We start from the raw sequence: 13,963 nt of genomic DNA, 5'->3' as shown, positions 1-13,963 counted from the left end.
GCAGCTAAACTCAGCTTCCAGCCTAAACCCATAGTATTTTCCCATAAGCCTGCTTTCTTTCCAGTGCCATTATTCTTTCAGATGTTCAAGTTCAAAACCTAGGCAGCATTAGTACACCCTCAACATGTTTTCTCAACACGCACATATACTCTCTTTCCACAACCTACAGATTCTGCTTTATGAACGTCTCTGACATCTGCCCACTTCTCCTCTCCATCACGCACACACCTGCTGAGATCACTTCTAGGTTTACAGTCTGCCTTTCTGTTGCCACCTCCACTCCAGGCTCTCTATGCTGCAGCCAGAGTGATTGTGTAATTCCCCTGCTTATCATCTTTCGTTGGCTTCCTGGTTGCTGTGATTTGGATGTGGTTTATGTCCTGCCAAAACTCAGGCTGAAATTCAGTCGGCAGGTGGTGGGATCTTTCAGAGCTGCTAGCATCATGGGGGCTCCGCCTTGGGGAAGGGCAACCTCGAGTTCCCTAGAGAGCGCTTTACTTACCACAAGAGTCATGGTTAGAAAGCAGCCATCTACCCTTGCCCCTTCTGTCTCCCACACCTGCTTTCTCCGTGCTTTGAAGCAGCAGGAGGCCCTCACCAGGTGTTTAGCTGAAACTTCCTAACTGCCCCGCCCTCCTTCCCAGAACTGTGAGCTAAATAAACCTCTTTTTTTTATTAATTGTCCAGTCTCAGGGATTTTGTTAGAGCAACGAAAAGTGAAGTAATGTGCCAGTGCTCTTTAGCTAAAGATAAGAATCCTCAGCACGGCCCATAAAGACTGGAGCAGCCTGACCCCTGGGTGTGTCTAGCCGCAGTCCTGCCCTTACACTTTGGCTTCTGTCCCTCAGGCCTTCAGTCTATCCAAGGTACTCAGATCCCTCCCTCGCTAGAGCTTTCGCTCTCGATGTTCTGTATGTTTGGACAACCTATTTGCTGTTACCTACAAACGCTAACTCATCCTTCAGTTCCAACGTCAATTCCTTAGGAAGCCTTCCCTGATGACCAGGTTGTATTGGAAGCATTTTGCCTTCATCATTTACAATTGTGTGTGCCTTTACCTGTTTTTGTTTGCTATTTCCGTTGCCTTGGATGCTCTGTGACAGCTTCTTACTTTGTATTCCCTGGTGCCTAGCACAGGGCCTGCCATATTAGGCCCTCAACAATGTGTACTGGAGTCACACCCAGATTTGCTGACTCCAAATTTTATCTACAGCATTCCCTAGGAAGTTCAAGTGCCCAAAGCTCTTTTATCTTGGAAACTAAATCCAGGAAATTGGGGCTGGCTCTGTGGCGGAGAGGGTAAAGTTGCTGCCTGCAGTGCTGGTACAGTGGGTTAAACTGCCACCTGTGATACTGGCATCCCATATGGGCACTGGTTCAAGTCCTGGCTGCTCCACTTCTGATCCAGCTCTCTGCTATGGCCTAGGAAAGCAGTAAAGGATGACCCAAGTCCTTGGGCCCCTGCACCGTGTGAGAGACTCCTGGCTCCTGGCTCCTGGCTTCAGATCAGCACAGCTCAGGCTGTTGTGGCCATCTGGGGAGTGAACCAGCAGATGGAAGACCTCTCTGTCTCTCTCTCTCTCTCTCTCTCTCCCTCCCTCTCTTTGTATAACTCTGACTTTCAAATAAATAAATAAATCTTTTAAATAAATAAATCTAGGAAATGAAACTCTGAGCCAACATGGCATATTTCAGCCCTGTCAAATGAAGTTTCTGATTTAAATTAATTAAATGTTAAAATAATTAACCGTGAAATAAGTAGGGCTTTGGCTTTCTCTATTAGTGTAATACTAATGGACAGGTGGGACTACAGTGGAATTTACTCAACTTTCACTTTTTAAAATAAGGACAAAATGTGCTTCACTAAGCTCCCTATTACATGGCACTTCAGATGAGGGTGAGTGAGTATGGTATTCTAGTCACAAATTCTCAACTTGATAAAATTACGACACAACTTAAAAATTCTCAAACTGTAGTGAACAAAATGTATCCTTCATTGAAAAATTTAGCAGACACTTTAGTCATCTCCAGGGTCCTGATTACTAAGTCAATGGTTTATTTACCAGGGCAATCTAGATATGGGAAGGGCTAGCTAATAGAGAATTCATCTGGCAAAATGCTGGTTGACGTGTCACTGCATACAGTTAGAAAAAACTGGGCAGATACCAGGTATGATGACACATGGTGTGAACACTTCACTCTACACCTTTTCTGCTCTACTTTAGTCTCCGGAGGTTTTCCTGGGCAGTGAGGCCCTGTCTACACTGCTGTGGTCATTATTAGGATTCTGGTGACTGCTGACAAACCTGTCTGCTCTGGCAGCCCACGGAGGGAACTTGGGGAAATATACGTTGGTATCATTTTCAGAATCATTTCCCCAAATAAATATTTAACTTTCTGAATATAAAGCCACTGTTAGGTCATAGATAATCTTGAAATGCCATTTTTCTATAATTCTGTTTGATCGTGTTCGTGTTCACCGAGAACCCTGCTCTCAGCCCTTCAGTCAAATTCTCTCCCAGTCTCCTATAAACTAGTATTGGCTAACAGAGTGACCCTTTCAATGTCAACATGCTTGTTTAGTGGTTGGTAAAAGGCAAAAAAAAAGAGTTGTTCTTTCCTTCTTTCTTCTAATTTAATATGTATTTGCTGAGGGTCTACTATGTGCCAGGCACTATTTTGATCTCTGGGGAATATAGCAGTGGAAAAAGAAGAAAAGACAAAGTCCTTTTCCTTCTAGAATTTACAGTTTGATACATGCTTTATAAGTAGAAATTAAGTATGGTAGAGAATTCCAGCCATTGATAAACTGAGAGGGCTGGTCACAAATTGCAAAGAGCAGATATACAGTTGGCCTTCTATGTCCAAAGATTCTGCAGCTGCGGATTCAACCAACAGCAGACTGAAAATAGTGGATGGGGGCAGGTGTCGTGGCATAGTGGGTTAAGTGGCCGCCTGTGACTCACGCATTCTTTATGGGCACCAGTTGGAGTCCTGGCTACTCCACTTCTGATCCAGCTTCCTACTAATGGCTGGGGGTCAGAGGTAGGAGTTGGCAGAAGTGGTGGAAGAAGACCCAAGTGCAATCACTTGGGAGACCCAGAAGAAGCTCCTGGCTTCCACCTGACTTAGCTCTTGACATTGCAGCCACCTGGGGAATGAATCGGCTAATGGAAGATCTGTCTCTCCCTCTCGCTCTATAACTCTTTCAAATATATATTTTTTTAAATTGGAAAATGTATTGCTCTGTACTAAACATGTATAGACTTAAAACATTTAATTAATTTTTGTGTTTTTTAAATATTTATTTATTTATTTATTTGAAAGTCAGAGTTGCACAGAGAGAGGAGAGGCAGAGAGAGAGAGGTCTTCCGTCCAATGGTTCACTCCCCAGTTGGCCACAATAGCTGGAGCTGCGCCTATCTGAAGCTAGGAGCCAGGAGTCTCTTCCCGGTCTCCAATGTGGGTGCAGGGGCCCAATGACTTGGACCATCTTCCACTGCTTTCCCAGGCCACAGCAGAGAGCTGGATTGGAAGAGGAGCAGCCTGGACTAGAACCGGCGCCCATATGGGATGCCGGCGCTTCAGGCCAGGGTGTTAACCCACTGTACCACAGCACCGGCCCCTAATTTTTGTGTTTCTAAGCGAGAGAGAGAGAGAGAGAGAGAGAGAGAACAAATGAACATGCCTGTAACAGCTCAGGTGGACAAGGAGCCATGCAGGTCATTTGAGGCGTGGAAGATTCAAGCACTTGAGCCATCATCTGCTGCCTCCCAGGATACACATAAGCAGTAAACTGGACTCTAACTGGAAGAATCAGGACTTGAACTAGGCACTCTGATATGGGATGCAGGAGTTCCAAGCTGCTGTTGTAAACAACCACCCCATGTATAGACTTGTTTTCTTCTTTTTGTTTCCTAGCAACACAGTATAACATCTATTTACATAGCACTTAATGTTTTGTTAAATATTGTAAGTGATTAAGAGGTCTTGAACGTACATATGAGAATGTGTGTAGGGAATATGCAAATATTACAGTTTTATGTAATGGACTTGAGCTTCCATGGATTTTGGTACCTGTTGGGGGGGTCCTGGAATCATTCCCTGTGGATACTGAAGGATGATTATATCGCTGAATTTTAAAATATTAATCTTTCCAAGTTGAAGATTAGAGAAACCATTTTTAAAAAGCATGATCTACTCCATATAAAAAGGTTTAATGGGAATTTAGTTTTAGAATATTGCTTCAAATTTATAATGGCCAAATCTGAGAATTTGTAAAATAATTTTTCAAATATAATATAGAATAAAATTATTATTATTATTCATTAATGACTCCAAATAAGTTTATCTCAACATCATACTCCCTTCTAATTTAATCCATTCAGGTATTTTTTTCTGGGTTCTCTTGAATGGCTCCTTGAAAACAGGGCAGTGTCTTGGTCATCTTAGGATTCCAGTGCTTTGTAAAATTTGTAAAATTTTTTTCAATAAAATATTATACTCAGATTATTAACAAGGTTGGTTTACAAACTGGAAAGTTAAATGGGTTCCTTCCATAGTTTTACAACACCATTAAAAAATAAATGAAAATTTAGGGTTTTGGTTTTGAATTTCTTTCTTAAATAGAACCAAATTATTTTATTGAAACAACATGTATAAATGTACATAATGAAATTTAAATATTCATATAATTTATATAAGTAATCTATATAATTTCATTGTATATAATTTCTATATATCTCAAGCTTTTGGATACCTGGACAAATGGAGGCACACACACTTCTGTGTCATATTGGATTATTTGTCTCTCAGAGTCTAAAAGACAGGGTAAGTTTTATGGGTGTGTGACTTGATGGAAGGGAAAATTCCATGACCTTATAGCTTAAAAGCACATCCTGGGGCTGGTACAGTGGGTTAAACTGCCACCTGAGATACTGGCATCCGTATGGGCTCTGGTTAAAGTGCTGGCTGTTCTACTTCTGATCCTGCTCGCTGCTGATGCACCTGGAAAAGCAGTGGAAGATGGCCCAAGTGCTTGATATGTGGGAAGATATGTGGGAAACCCAGAGAGAGTTCCAGTTCCTGGTTTCGACCTGCCCAGCCCTGGTCATTGTGTCCATTGGGGAGTGAATCAGTATAGACTCACTCTCTCTCTCTCTCTCTCTCCCTCTCTCAGTAACTCCACCTTTCAGATAAATTAAATAAGAATCTGTTTTTTTAAAAAAGTACATCCTGTACTACTTTTTATTATAGATGATGAAAGGCTGCTGGCATCTCTAAGTTACCATTGAAGAATAATAATGGTAACAATTATCATTATATTGTATCAGAAGCAAATGACCACGGAAGAGGTGATTTACTACTTACTTTAACTAATGTAAGTAAATTTAAAATGTAACACTAGGTAGAATTTAATTTTAGGGTAACAGTTTTCCCCAGGAGCTCACAATTTATTTAGAAAATGAAATTTTCAGACACAGCTGCTTCCTTCAGTCTGGCTTTTAGCTGCTGACAAGCCTGGCGGCTGTGCAATAATATTGTACTGTATTTAAATTTGCAATTTCCCAACTAAAACCGCCACAATGGCAGAAAAAAAAAAGAAAATGAAATTTTCAACTTTATGAATATTATGCTTCTAAGATGAAAATTAAGCAATAATATGGTTTCTAGAAATTACTATTAGTAATAAACGGGAAGCACTCAAGCATAATGGTACACTCTTCAAGAAGATAAATTTCTGTTTTAGAACTGGGCTCAAGTTTCTGCTTCACTATTTACCATGTAGCCCTGGATAACGTACTTGATCTTTAAGTTTTATTTTATTTACTTGAAAGGCAGAGTGACAGAGACAGAGGGAGAGACAGAGATGGAGAGGTCTTCTATCTGCTGGTTCATGCCCCGAATAGCCATAATGGCCAGGGCTAAATCAGGCTGAAGCTAGGGGCCAGGAAATCCGTCAGGGTCTCCCACATGGGTGGCAGGGGCCTAAGCACTTGTGCCATCTTCTGCTGCTTTCCCAGGCACGTTAGCTGGGAGCTGGATCAGAAGCAGAGCAACAAGGATTCACACGATACTCTGGTATGGGATGCCGGTGTTCCGGGCGGTGACTTAACCTGCTGTGCCATAACACTAGCCCTGATGCTTGATCTCTCTAAGCCTCAGTTTCTGGATTCAAAACTGGGATAACATTACGGGGTCCGTGAGGCTGATGAGAGGATCAAATTAGATAATGGATGTAAGTGTTCAGCACAGTGCCTAGGAAATGATAAATACTCTACAAATGGAACTATTATCATCGATAGGATTTTTCCTCTAGGACTTTAATTTATGAAATAGTTACCTTATTGACAGGAATAATGTTTTTGACATTGTAGTAGAAGCCAAAATAAACCATGTTGAAAACTCCATGACGTCCCAAAGTTGCCGTAAATCCTTTGTTGAGGCCCTGGAGTCCAAAGCCTTCCTTTTTAATGATGTGTCTTGCATAACTCATGGTGGATGGTTGCTGCAGGAGAGAGAAGCAAAGCCAGAAAGATGATCTTTGGGACTGCTGAACAGAGGAAATTACTGTATTAGCTTCCCTTCAAGCCAGAATTATTAATGATTTCTTTTCCCAAACATGAATAATCATGCCTAGATCTGTGCTTTTGAAAATGAGAAAACCCAAAAAGCAAACAAAATTTCATGCATAACAACAGGTTTTATGGAGAAGATTGTTGGCAAAGAAAAAGCATCCTTGTTGGAATTAGTGAAACTAATGTCATATAATAACTATCACCACTTTCAACATGTAAATAATTGTACCCAATTCTGGATTACCCACTCTAATGGAGGGGATTAGCCAGATAGATAAGTTAGTAATTCATAACTGTGCATCATCCAAAAGGAATTTATATTTGGCTGCTGAGTCCAGTATATTTATCTTTCTAATTACATTTTTCTAAAGCTAATGTTACAATTAGCCATGATTTCATTGCCTCAATGGTTTACAGTGCACTAGGGTAGAAGCTGGCTATGGATAAATAACTGTTGATTGTACATGTCCTAAAGAAGGTGGGCAATCAGCGCGTGCTATCACTCGCTGTGAAAAACTACGAGTCAGTGGTGTTGAGAGTGCTGGGTTACCTTTAATTTACTAGTTTCCAGTCCTCTGATTGATTACCCAAGGCTGAAATACCCCTGCCTGCTGGAATCCAGTCTGTTGCTACTTTTGGAACGGATAGAGCTCACTGCAGTTCGCTCTGAGGCTTACATTTCATTACAACACAATTACAACAATTCATGAAGTTTTTCAAAAGCAGTGAGAGTGATTATTTCCTCTGTGGAGGTACTGTACAAAGGATATCTCTTTCTCTCATATTTTGATTGAGTAGTAAATAGGGAAAAAATGTTCAGTGTTTAATTCTTTTTTCTTTTACTTTGCCCATAAGGCAAGCACTGACACGGCATTTGTTTGATATTTCACCGGAACAGGTTGCTGAAGTGCATGGCGGTCTGGTGTGCTTCCAGACTAAGAATTTTTTTTTGTTTGTTTTTAATCAGGTACAATTAAGGTACAACAGCAGAACAGAACAAATCCAATCAAGGCTTCTCATCAAACTTGTATTAATAGCCATCATTAATATGATACCTTAGATGAGCTTGTTTATACAGTAAATCCCATAGCTTTTGCTCATAAATGTTTTACAATCTCTAGCTACAACTCTATACTCAACTCCGACTTTTCATCTAAGTGGATTAATTACAATAAGCTACATTAAGCTTAGGGAAACCTTTCTGTGTAATATAAAGAAACCATGTAAAGAATATCTTGAGACAAAAAAATTTTTCTCATGTAGAAAATCCAAAACATTTTCAGAAGGTTGAAGTTTACTCTGTTCTAAATATGGGATATTTTGGTTTGTGTTTGGCACACCAACTCTAGACCCAAATTGCTTATTTTGGTTTTTGAAAGAGATGAGGGCAGACTGAGCAGATGCTCCATTCTACTGGAAAGAACTGGGAGTGCTGAGCAAAGAGCTGTGAAGAAGGCAGCCTCGTGGCGGGGGTGGGAGAGGAGGTGGTTTTCCTGGGGATGGAAGGAATAGGGCAGGTGCAAGGTCTGAGCCCAGCCTGAGCCTCACAGGTGCTCCCAATATCCAGCCTAAAGTTTTTCTCCGTACTCACTAATCTGAAGCCTCCAGGGCAAAGGAGATGGGGACTCTCAGAGATCATTAAGGTTTAAAGCAACAGAGGAGCCAAAGACTTTGAATGGAAATGCGGATACCAACGACCTTCCCTTAAAACATAGTTCTAAGGATGTTCTATTGTTTAAAAATCCTAGTTTGCTACATCACCAGAATTCAGATAATTAAACTAAATATTAATTTGAATAAAATCTTCCTCATCATCTTGAAAAGAGGAGGCTTCCACTAGATCTTGGTGAAGGTCAACAAATATTCAAACGGCATTTACTAATTGTTCCCTGATTTTCACTCATTTGGGTGTGTGCAAGGAAGTACAATGCACATTTTTTAAAAAAAGATTATTTATTAGAGAGGTAGAGTTATAGAGAGTGAGAGACAGAGAGAAAGGTCTTCCATCCGCTGGTTTACTACCCAAGTGGCTGCAACGGTTACAGCTGGGCCAATCTGAAGCTAGGAGCTTCTTCTGGGTCTCCCACATGGGGTCAGGGGCCCAAGCACTTGGGCCATCTTCCACTGCTTTCCCAGTCATAAGCAAAGATCTGGATTGAAAGAGGAGCAGCTGGGACACAAACCCACGCCCATATGGGATGCTGGTGCTGCAGCTGGAAGCTTAGCCTACTATGCCACAGCGTCGGCTGCCTGGCGCATAGATATTAAACCAAAATGCTGTGTTCAGTTTGAACTATATTTGTCAGTGATTAAATAAATCATAGGGTAGCATAATAACTAGAAATAGGAGCTCAGGGGCATGCATTTGGCCTAGTGGTTAACTTGGGAAGCACACATTCCACATCAGACTACCTGGGTTCCAGGACTGCTTCTGCTCCCAATTACATTTTCCTGCTAATTGTACATCCTGGGAAGCAACAGGTGATGGCTCAAATGTTTCAGTACCTGCCAATCACATGGGAGGCTTGGACTGAATTTCCAGTTCCCAACTTTGGCCTGGTCTATCTTTAGCCATTGTGGGCATTTGGAGAAGGAGCCAGTTGACAGGAGTTCTCTGTGTTTCTGACTCCATCTCCCTGTCTCTCAAAAAAATAAATAAGAAAAAACAGGAGCTTCAGATATGAGTATCAGCAATATCATCAACTAACTTTGGTAAAGATTTTATCCTCTCCGATTTATCCTCACTTTACTAGTTTGAAAACAAGGATAATAATAGAATCTTTCTCACAGGATTGTTGTAATGATAAATAGGTCAATGAACTTGGTCCATTGCAGCATTTACTGTACATTTAGATATTAAAAATCATGGCACTTATGATGAAAATCATAAAAAATGATTGTGCTAACAAAATAACAGGTGATTTCTTTGTTTATGGAAGGTAGTGACAATGAAAAGTAGAGGCAGATTTGAGTGAGAAGGACATTCTAAAGTAGGTTCTTCCTTCTCATTTCTTTTGTACATCTTTTCTGTTTCCCAGATCTCTGGACCCTTGGGTTGAAGTCCACCCAAAAGGTATCTAGGATGCACAGTAACAGGTCTGCTTCTTCTGAGGCCCAGCAAATCCAGCCGTGGACCAGACATCTCATTCCAGGGACAGTGCCTCAGCCAAGGGGCTTTCTCCTCTGGAGCTGTAGATTCCATACACTGGCAGATTCCCTAGCCTCAGAGTTAGCATCCTCGGAAAGCACTCTGCACTTGGCCAGTCTAAGGGCTGTAGCAGCAAGACAACACAGGGGCAAAGATTGGGAATGGAAAATTACACAGACTGGGTCCCCAGGTCTACATGGCTCTACAGCCTAGAAGATTCTTTCACAGGTATCAGGTACCTGGAACAGAGTAAGGGATCATCAAAGTTCATCATTATCATAGATGCTTAGCACTTTAAGTATGTGGTGGTATTTAGTCTTCTCAACAAGGGTGTGAGATAGGCATTATCATCGTCCCCATTTGACAGATGAGGAAACTAAATCTTAGAAGTTAGGTGACTGATCTAAGATCACACAGTAAGTAGTAGTGTCAGAATTCAAATTGAGGACCCTTGGTCTCCAAGTTTGTAGGTTTTTGTTGTTTATTTTTACTTATTTGAAAGACAGAGAGAGGGAGAGAGAGAATGAGGGAGAGAGAGAGAGAGAGAGAGAGTGTGTGTGTGTGTGTGTGTGTGAGAGAGAGCACGCTTATCTTCTGGTTCACTCCCCAGATGCCCAGAACTGCCAGGGTTGGGCCAGGTTGAAACCAGAAAATGGCAACCCAATCTGGGCCTCCCATGGAGGTGGCAGTTACCCAAGAACTTGAGCCGTCATCTGCCGCCTCCCTGAGTGCACACTACTTGGAAACTGAGCAGAACCGGGAATTGAATATAGGTACTCTGATAGGGGATACAAGCATCCCAAATGGTGTCTTAACTGGTATGCCAAATGTCCATCCCTAAATCTGCGGTTTTATCCTCTGCGTGGTTCTGCTATCCCAACATGTTTGATCGCTTCTCTCAACAATCCTGTAGACTCGTCAGCAGGCACTGTATATTCCTATTTTTCAGGTAAGGAAACAAGGATATATACATATGTGTGTGTATGTATGTGTATGTATGTATGTGTGTGTGTGTGTGTGTTCCTAAGGTAAAATGCTGCTGATGAATGGCTTAACCAGAAAACTGCAACTAGTCCACTGCTCCTTCCATACATAGGGCATGAGATTTTTTCAGAGTTTGAGAGTCCAACTGATATACATAACAGATGCATTAATAATACACACGTATTTTTTTCCTGGCAAGTTGGGGCATTGGGATAGAGGAAAACCAGAATTTTAATACCTACAAAACTTAGAAGTAAAATTATGACAGTGGTTTTTTTTTTTCTTCATTCAGAGACCTTGTATCACACACATGCAAGCAAATATTTAATTAGAAAGGCAAAACATGACTTCCACTAGGATGCTTAAATAGGAAAATATAGAATAATTTTGACTAGATCTCTGTAAACACAAGGAATTTTACTAAACTTATTTGATTACCGGGCTACCATTTCAAAACAAAATGCTAACTGATTAGCATCATCAGCCAAATGATTCCGATACTATCCAACCCAGCAAGTCACTAACCAGTTCAATTTCCTTCCAATATTTAGATTCACTCCAATTTTCATATTTAGTTACCAGTTGTGGGCCAAATTGCATTCTGACTTTCCTGGATGAGCCTTTCACTGACTGCACCAGAGCTTCAAGCATGGAAGAAGTACATCTAATGTAGTTAATATTGTGATAGCAAAATGCTTACAGCATTGGTTTACAGAAATCTTCATTTCACTGGTACATGCCAGAAGTGTTTTTATTTAAAATTAATCAAGGGCTTCTTTAACTTTTATTTCAGCTATTTGCAATTTTTAATGCTTGAAATTCCATACTCTTTAATGCATTCACTTATTCAACAAGTATCTAATAAAACCTGTAGGTGCTCTGTGTTAAATGTTCAGCACAGAACTTTGCTCGCATTCCAGAAAGCTAAAAAATATTGTTGCTTTGACTTTTTGGGGGAGAGATGCTGACTTTTTTCTACCCATGAGAATATGTCACGATGGTTATGGGATATGGAATCAAATATCTGTTTAAAGAGTCCTTAAGAGGCTCAATTAAAAAAGAAGATTCTAAGTGAAATAAGCCAAATACAGAAAGAAAAATATTGCAGCTCAGGCTCTCATATATATGTCAAATCTGAAGAAAAAAGGTCAAATATACAGAGATGCGGAATGAAACAGTGGTTACGAGGAGAAGAAAGAGGGAGATGTAGGTCAAAGGATGAAAAGTAGCAAATATGTAGAATAAACAAGTCTGGAAATCTATTGTACAACATGAGGACTATCATTAATAAATTATATTGTATTGAGAATTTTTATTAAAAAATTAGATTTTAGTTGTTCTTATTACAAAAAGTCACTATGTGAGATGATACATGTCAACCTGCTTTCCAATTGTGACCATTTCACTATGTATATATACATCCTGTACCATGATGTTTTAAATCTCAAATATATAATATATTTAAAAATTTAATTATGAGAAAACAGAACAAGAGAGAGGAGGAAGACCCTTTGCTGAAACAATATTCCCAGGCACCACTTCGGGGCACTGACTCCTCACTCTCTAACACTTCATTGAGATGACTTATGGCAGCCTGAGCTATTTTTTCTGGAATTCTTCCACCCAACTACCGACCATAGCTGGCTCTGATTAGTTTGTGAGATCACAGACAGAGGTTTTAGGCAGCAGGCATTGTTCCCTGGGTAAATAGGCATCAGATTATGGCCAACAGGTACAGGCATGGGATGTGTCAGTGCAGCTCCTCTATCTCAGGGTCCAAAGAAGAGCCCTAGGCACAGCATATCAAAAACCAGCATGCTCCACATATGTTCCTTTGCTTGCTTCCTATGGCAAAGTGAATTTTGTTGCATTTAAGAGCCAACGGAATAAGGGTGTTACATTGAATTTCATTATATGTCTGGAAAGCAAACTAGATGAAACCTTTACACAATGGATTGAATATCCAAAAGTGGGCCTTCAGAAAAATACTGATTTGTTAAAAGAAGAGATGCAATTGCTACATTTAGCTTGGAAAATACACTTGCTCTTCAGGAGATAGGAGATCATCTATGCTTTTCGTTAATCAAATGAGGTCTTGAAGCATTTTCATAAATTTAAAAAAGAAAAAAAGAAAAATTTTCCTTTTATTTGGGAACAAAATGCAAAATAAAACAGAAGAATTAGTCTTATAAGTCTATAATTGTACAACTGTACATATATAATAATTATACATATAAAATAATCATATACATATAAAATAACTTATATACATATAAAATAATTATATGCCTATAATTATTTTAGCTTAGATGTTTCATTAATTCATTATTATGGTTTATTTAAATAGGGCATGAATATGGGCAGAAAAGACACCCAAATATAGTTATGTTTCACTTCGAGATTATATTGTAGGAGGAACAAGTCTATTTTGAAACAATCTGAGATTAGAGATTAATTTGCTGTCAACAAGCCCTCCTGGATGTTGAATCACAAAGCTACACCATATTGCTGCCCAATAATCATCCCTGGAGAAGCACCAGGCCCTCTGGATCAGGAGATGCTGGCACTGTACCTTGGTCCCTTGGCCCCGTATTGTTGGCAGAGCAGGAAGGAAGGTGATGGGGATGTGGCCATAGGGACTACTGCTATAAGGAGACTGCTGACCAGGAAGGGGCCTTGGCTTCCTCGTAGTTTCAGAAGCAGTTTGGATTTTTCCTTGATCTTCCTAGTTATCCAGGTTTCTTTATCCCAATGAAAGCAACATGGTTGACTAGAAAGGGATCTATATGATAATGCTCAGTGCCTTAAAGCTACTAATGTCATTGGACTTTATTTTCCCTGTCTCTAAAATAGAGATAAAGCTACCAAGCTACCAACCTTATAGAAATAAGAAGATTTTAATTATCAAGTGAGTATGAGAATTGGTGGAAATGGAAAGGTTCACAGCAGTAATGACTGGGAAAGGATTAGAAGGAAGTGTTGGCACAAATCACCAACTGTTTTCTTTACATAGCTCAGTATTAGCTAATTTGTGAAAACTAAGCCTGTATTACTCTAATTTACAAAAGCAAACAAAGAGAGAGGGAACCCCATGTAAGGCATCTTGCAGGATGTCTGGCATACAGTAGATGTTCTGTAAATGGTAGTTATTATCATTACTTCAAAGTCTCAATTCTAAAAGCAAAAAACCTTGGTTTCTGGCACAGCTGAGTGGAAGACTGAAGTCTATTTTCTCTGAATGATAATAGATAGG

General features: G+C 40.1%; 1 protein-coding gene across 2 annotated transcripts in view; it reads right to left on the bottom strand.

Annotated features, from left to right (window-relative positions):
• SLC25A21 (solute carrier family 25 member 21) overlaps positions 1-13,963 on the bottom strand; it is a 536,203-nt gene that overhangs the window by 21,950 nt on the left and 500,290 nt on the right. For both annotated transcript variants that reach the window (XM_062205252.1, XM_062205253.1), the window contains exon 7: positions 6,344-6,508. In XM_062205252.1, coding sequence (XP_062061236.1) covers positions 6,344-6,508 — 165 coding nt within the window. The remainder of the gene's footprint in view (positions 1-6,343; positions 6,509-13,963) is intronic.

Source organism: Lepus europaeus, chromosome 11, assembly GCF_033115175.1.
Source record: "Lepus europaeus isolate LE1 chromosome 11, mLepTim1.pri, whole genome shotgun sequence".
Classification (NCBI taxonomy): Eukaryota; Metazoa; Chordata; class Mammalia; order Lagomorpha; family Leporidae; genus Lepus; species Lepus europaeus.
The sequence above is the reverse complement of the archived record's forward strand: the minus strand, read 5'-3'. Positions and strand labels throughout refer to the sequence as shown.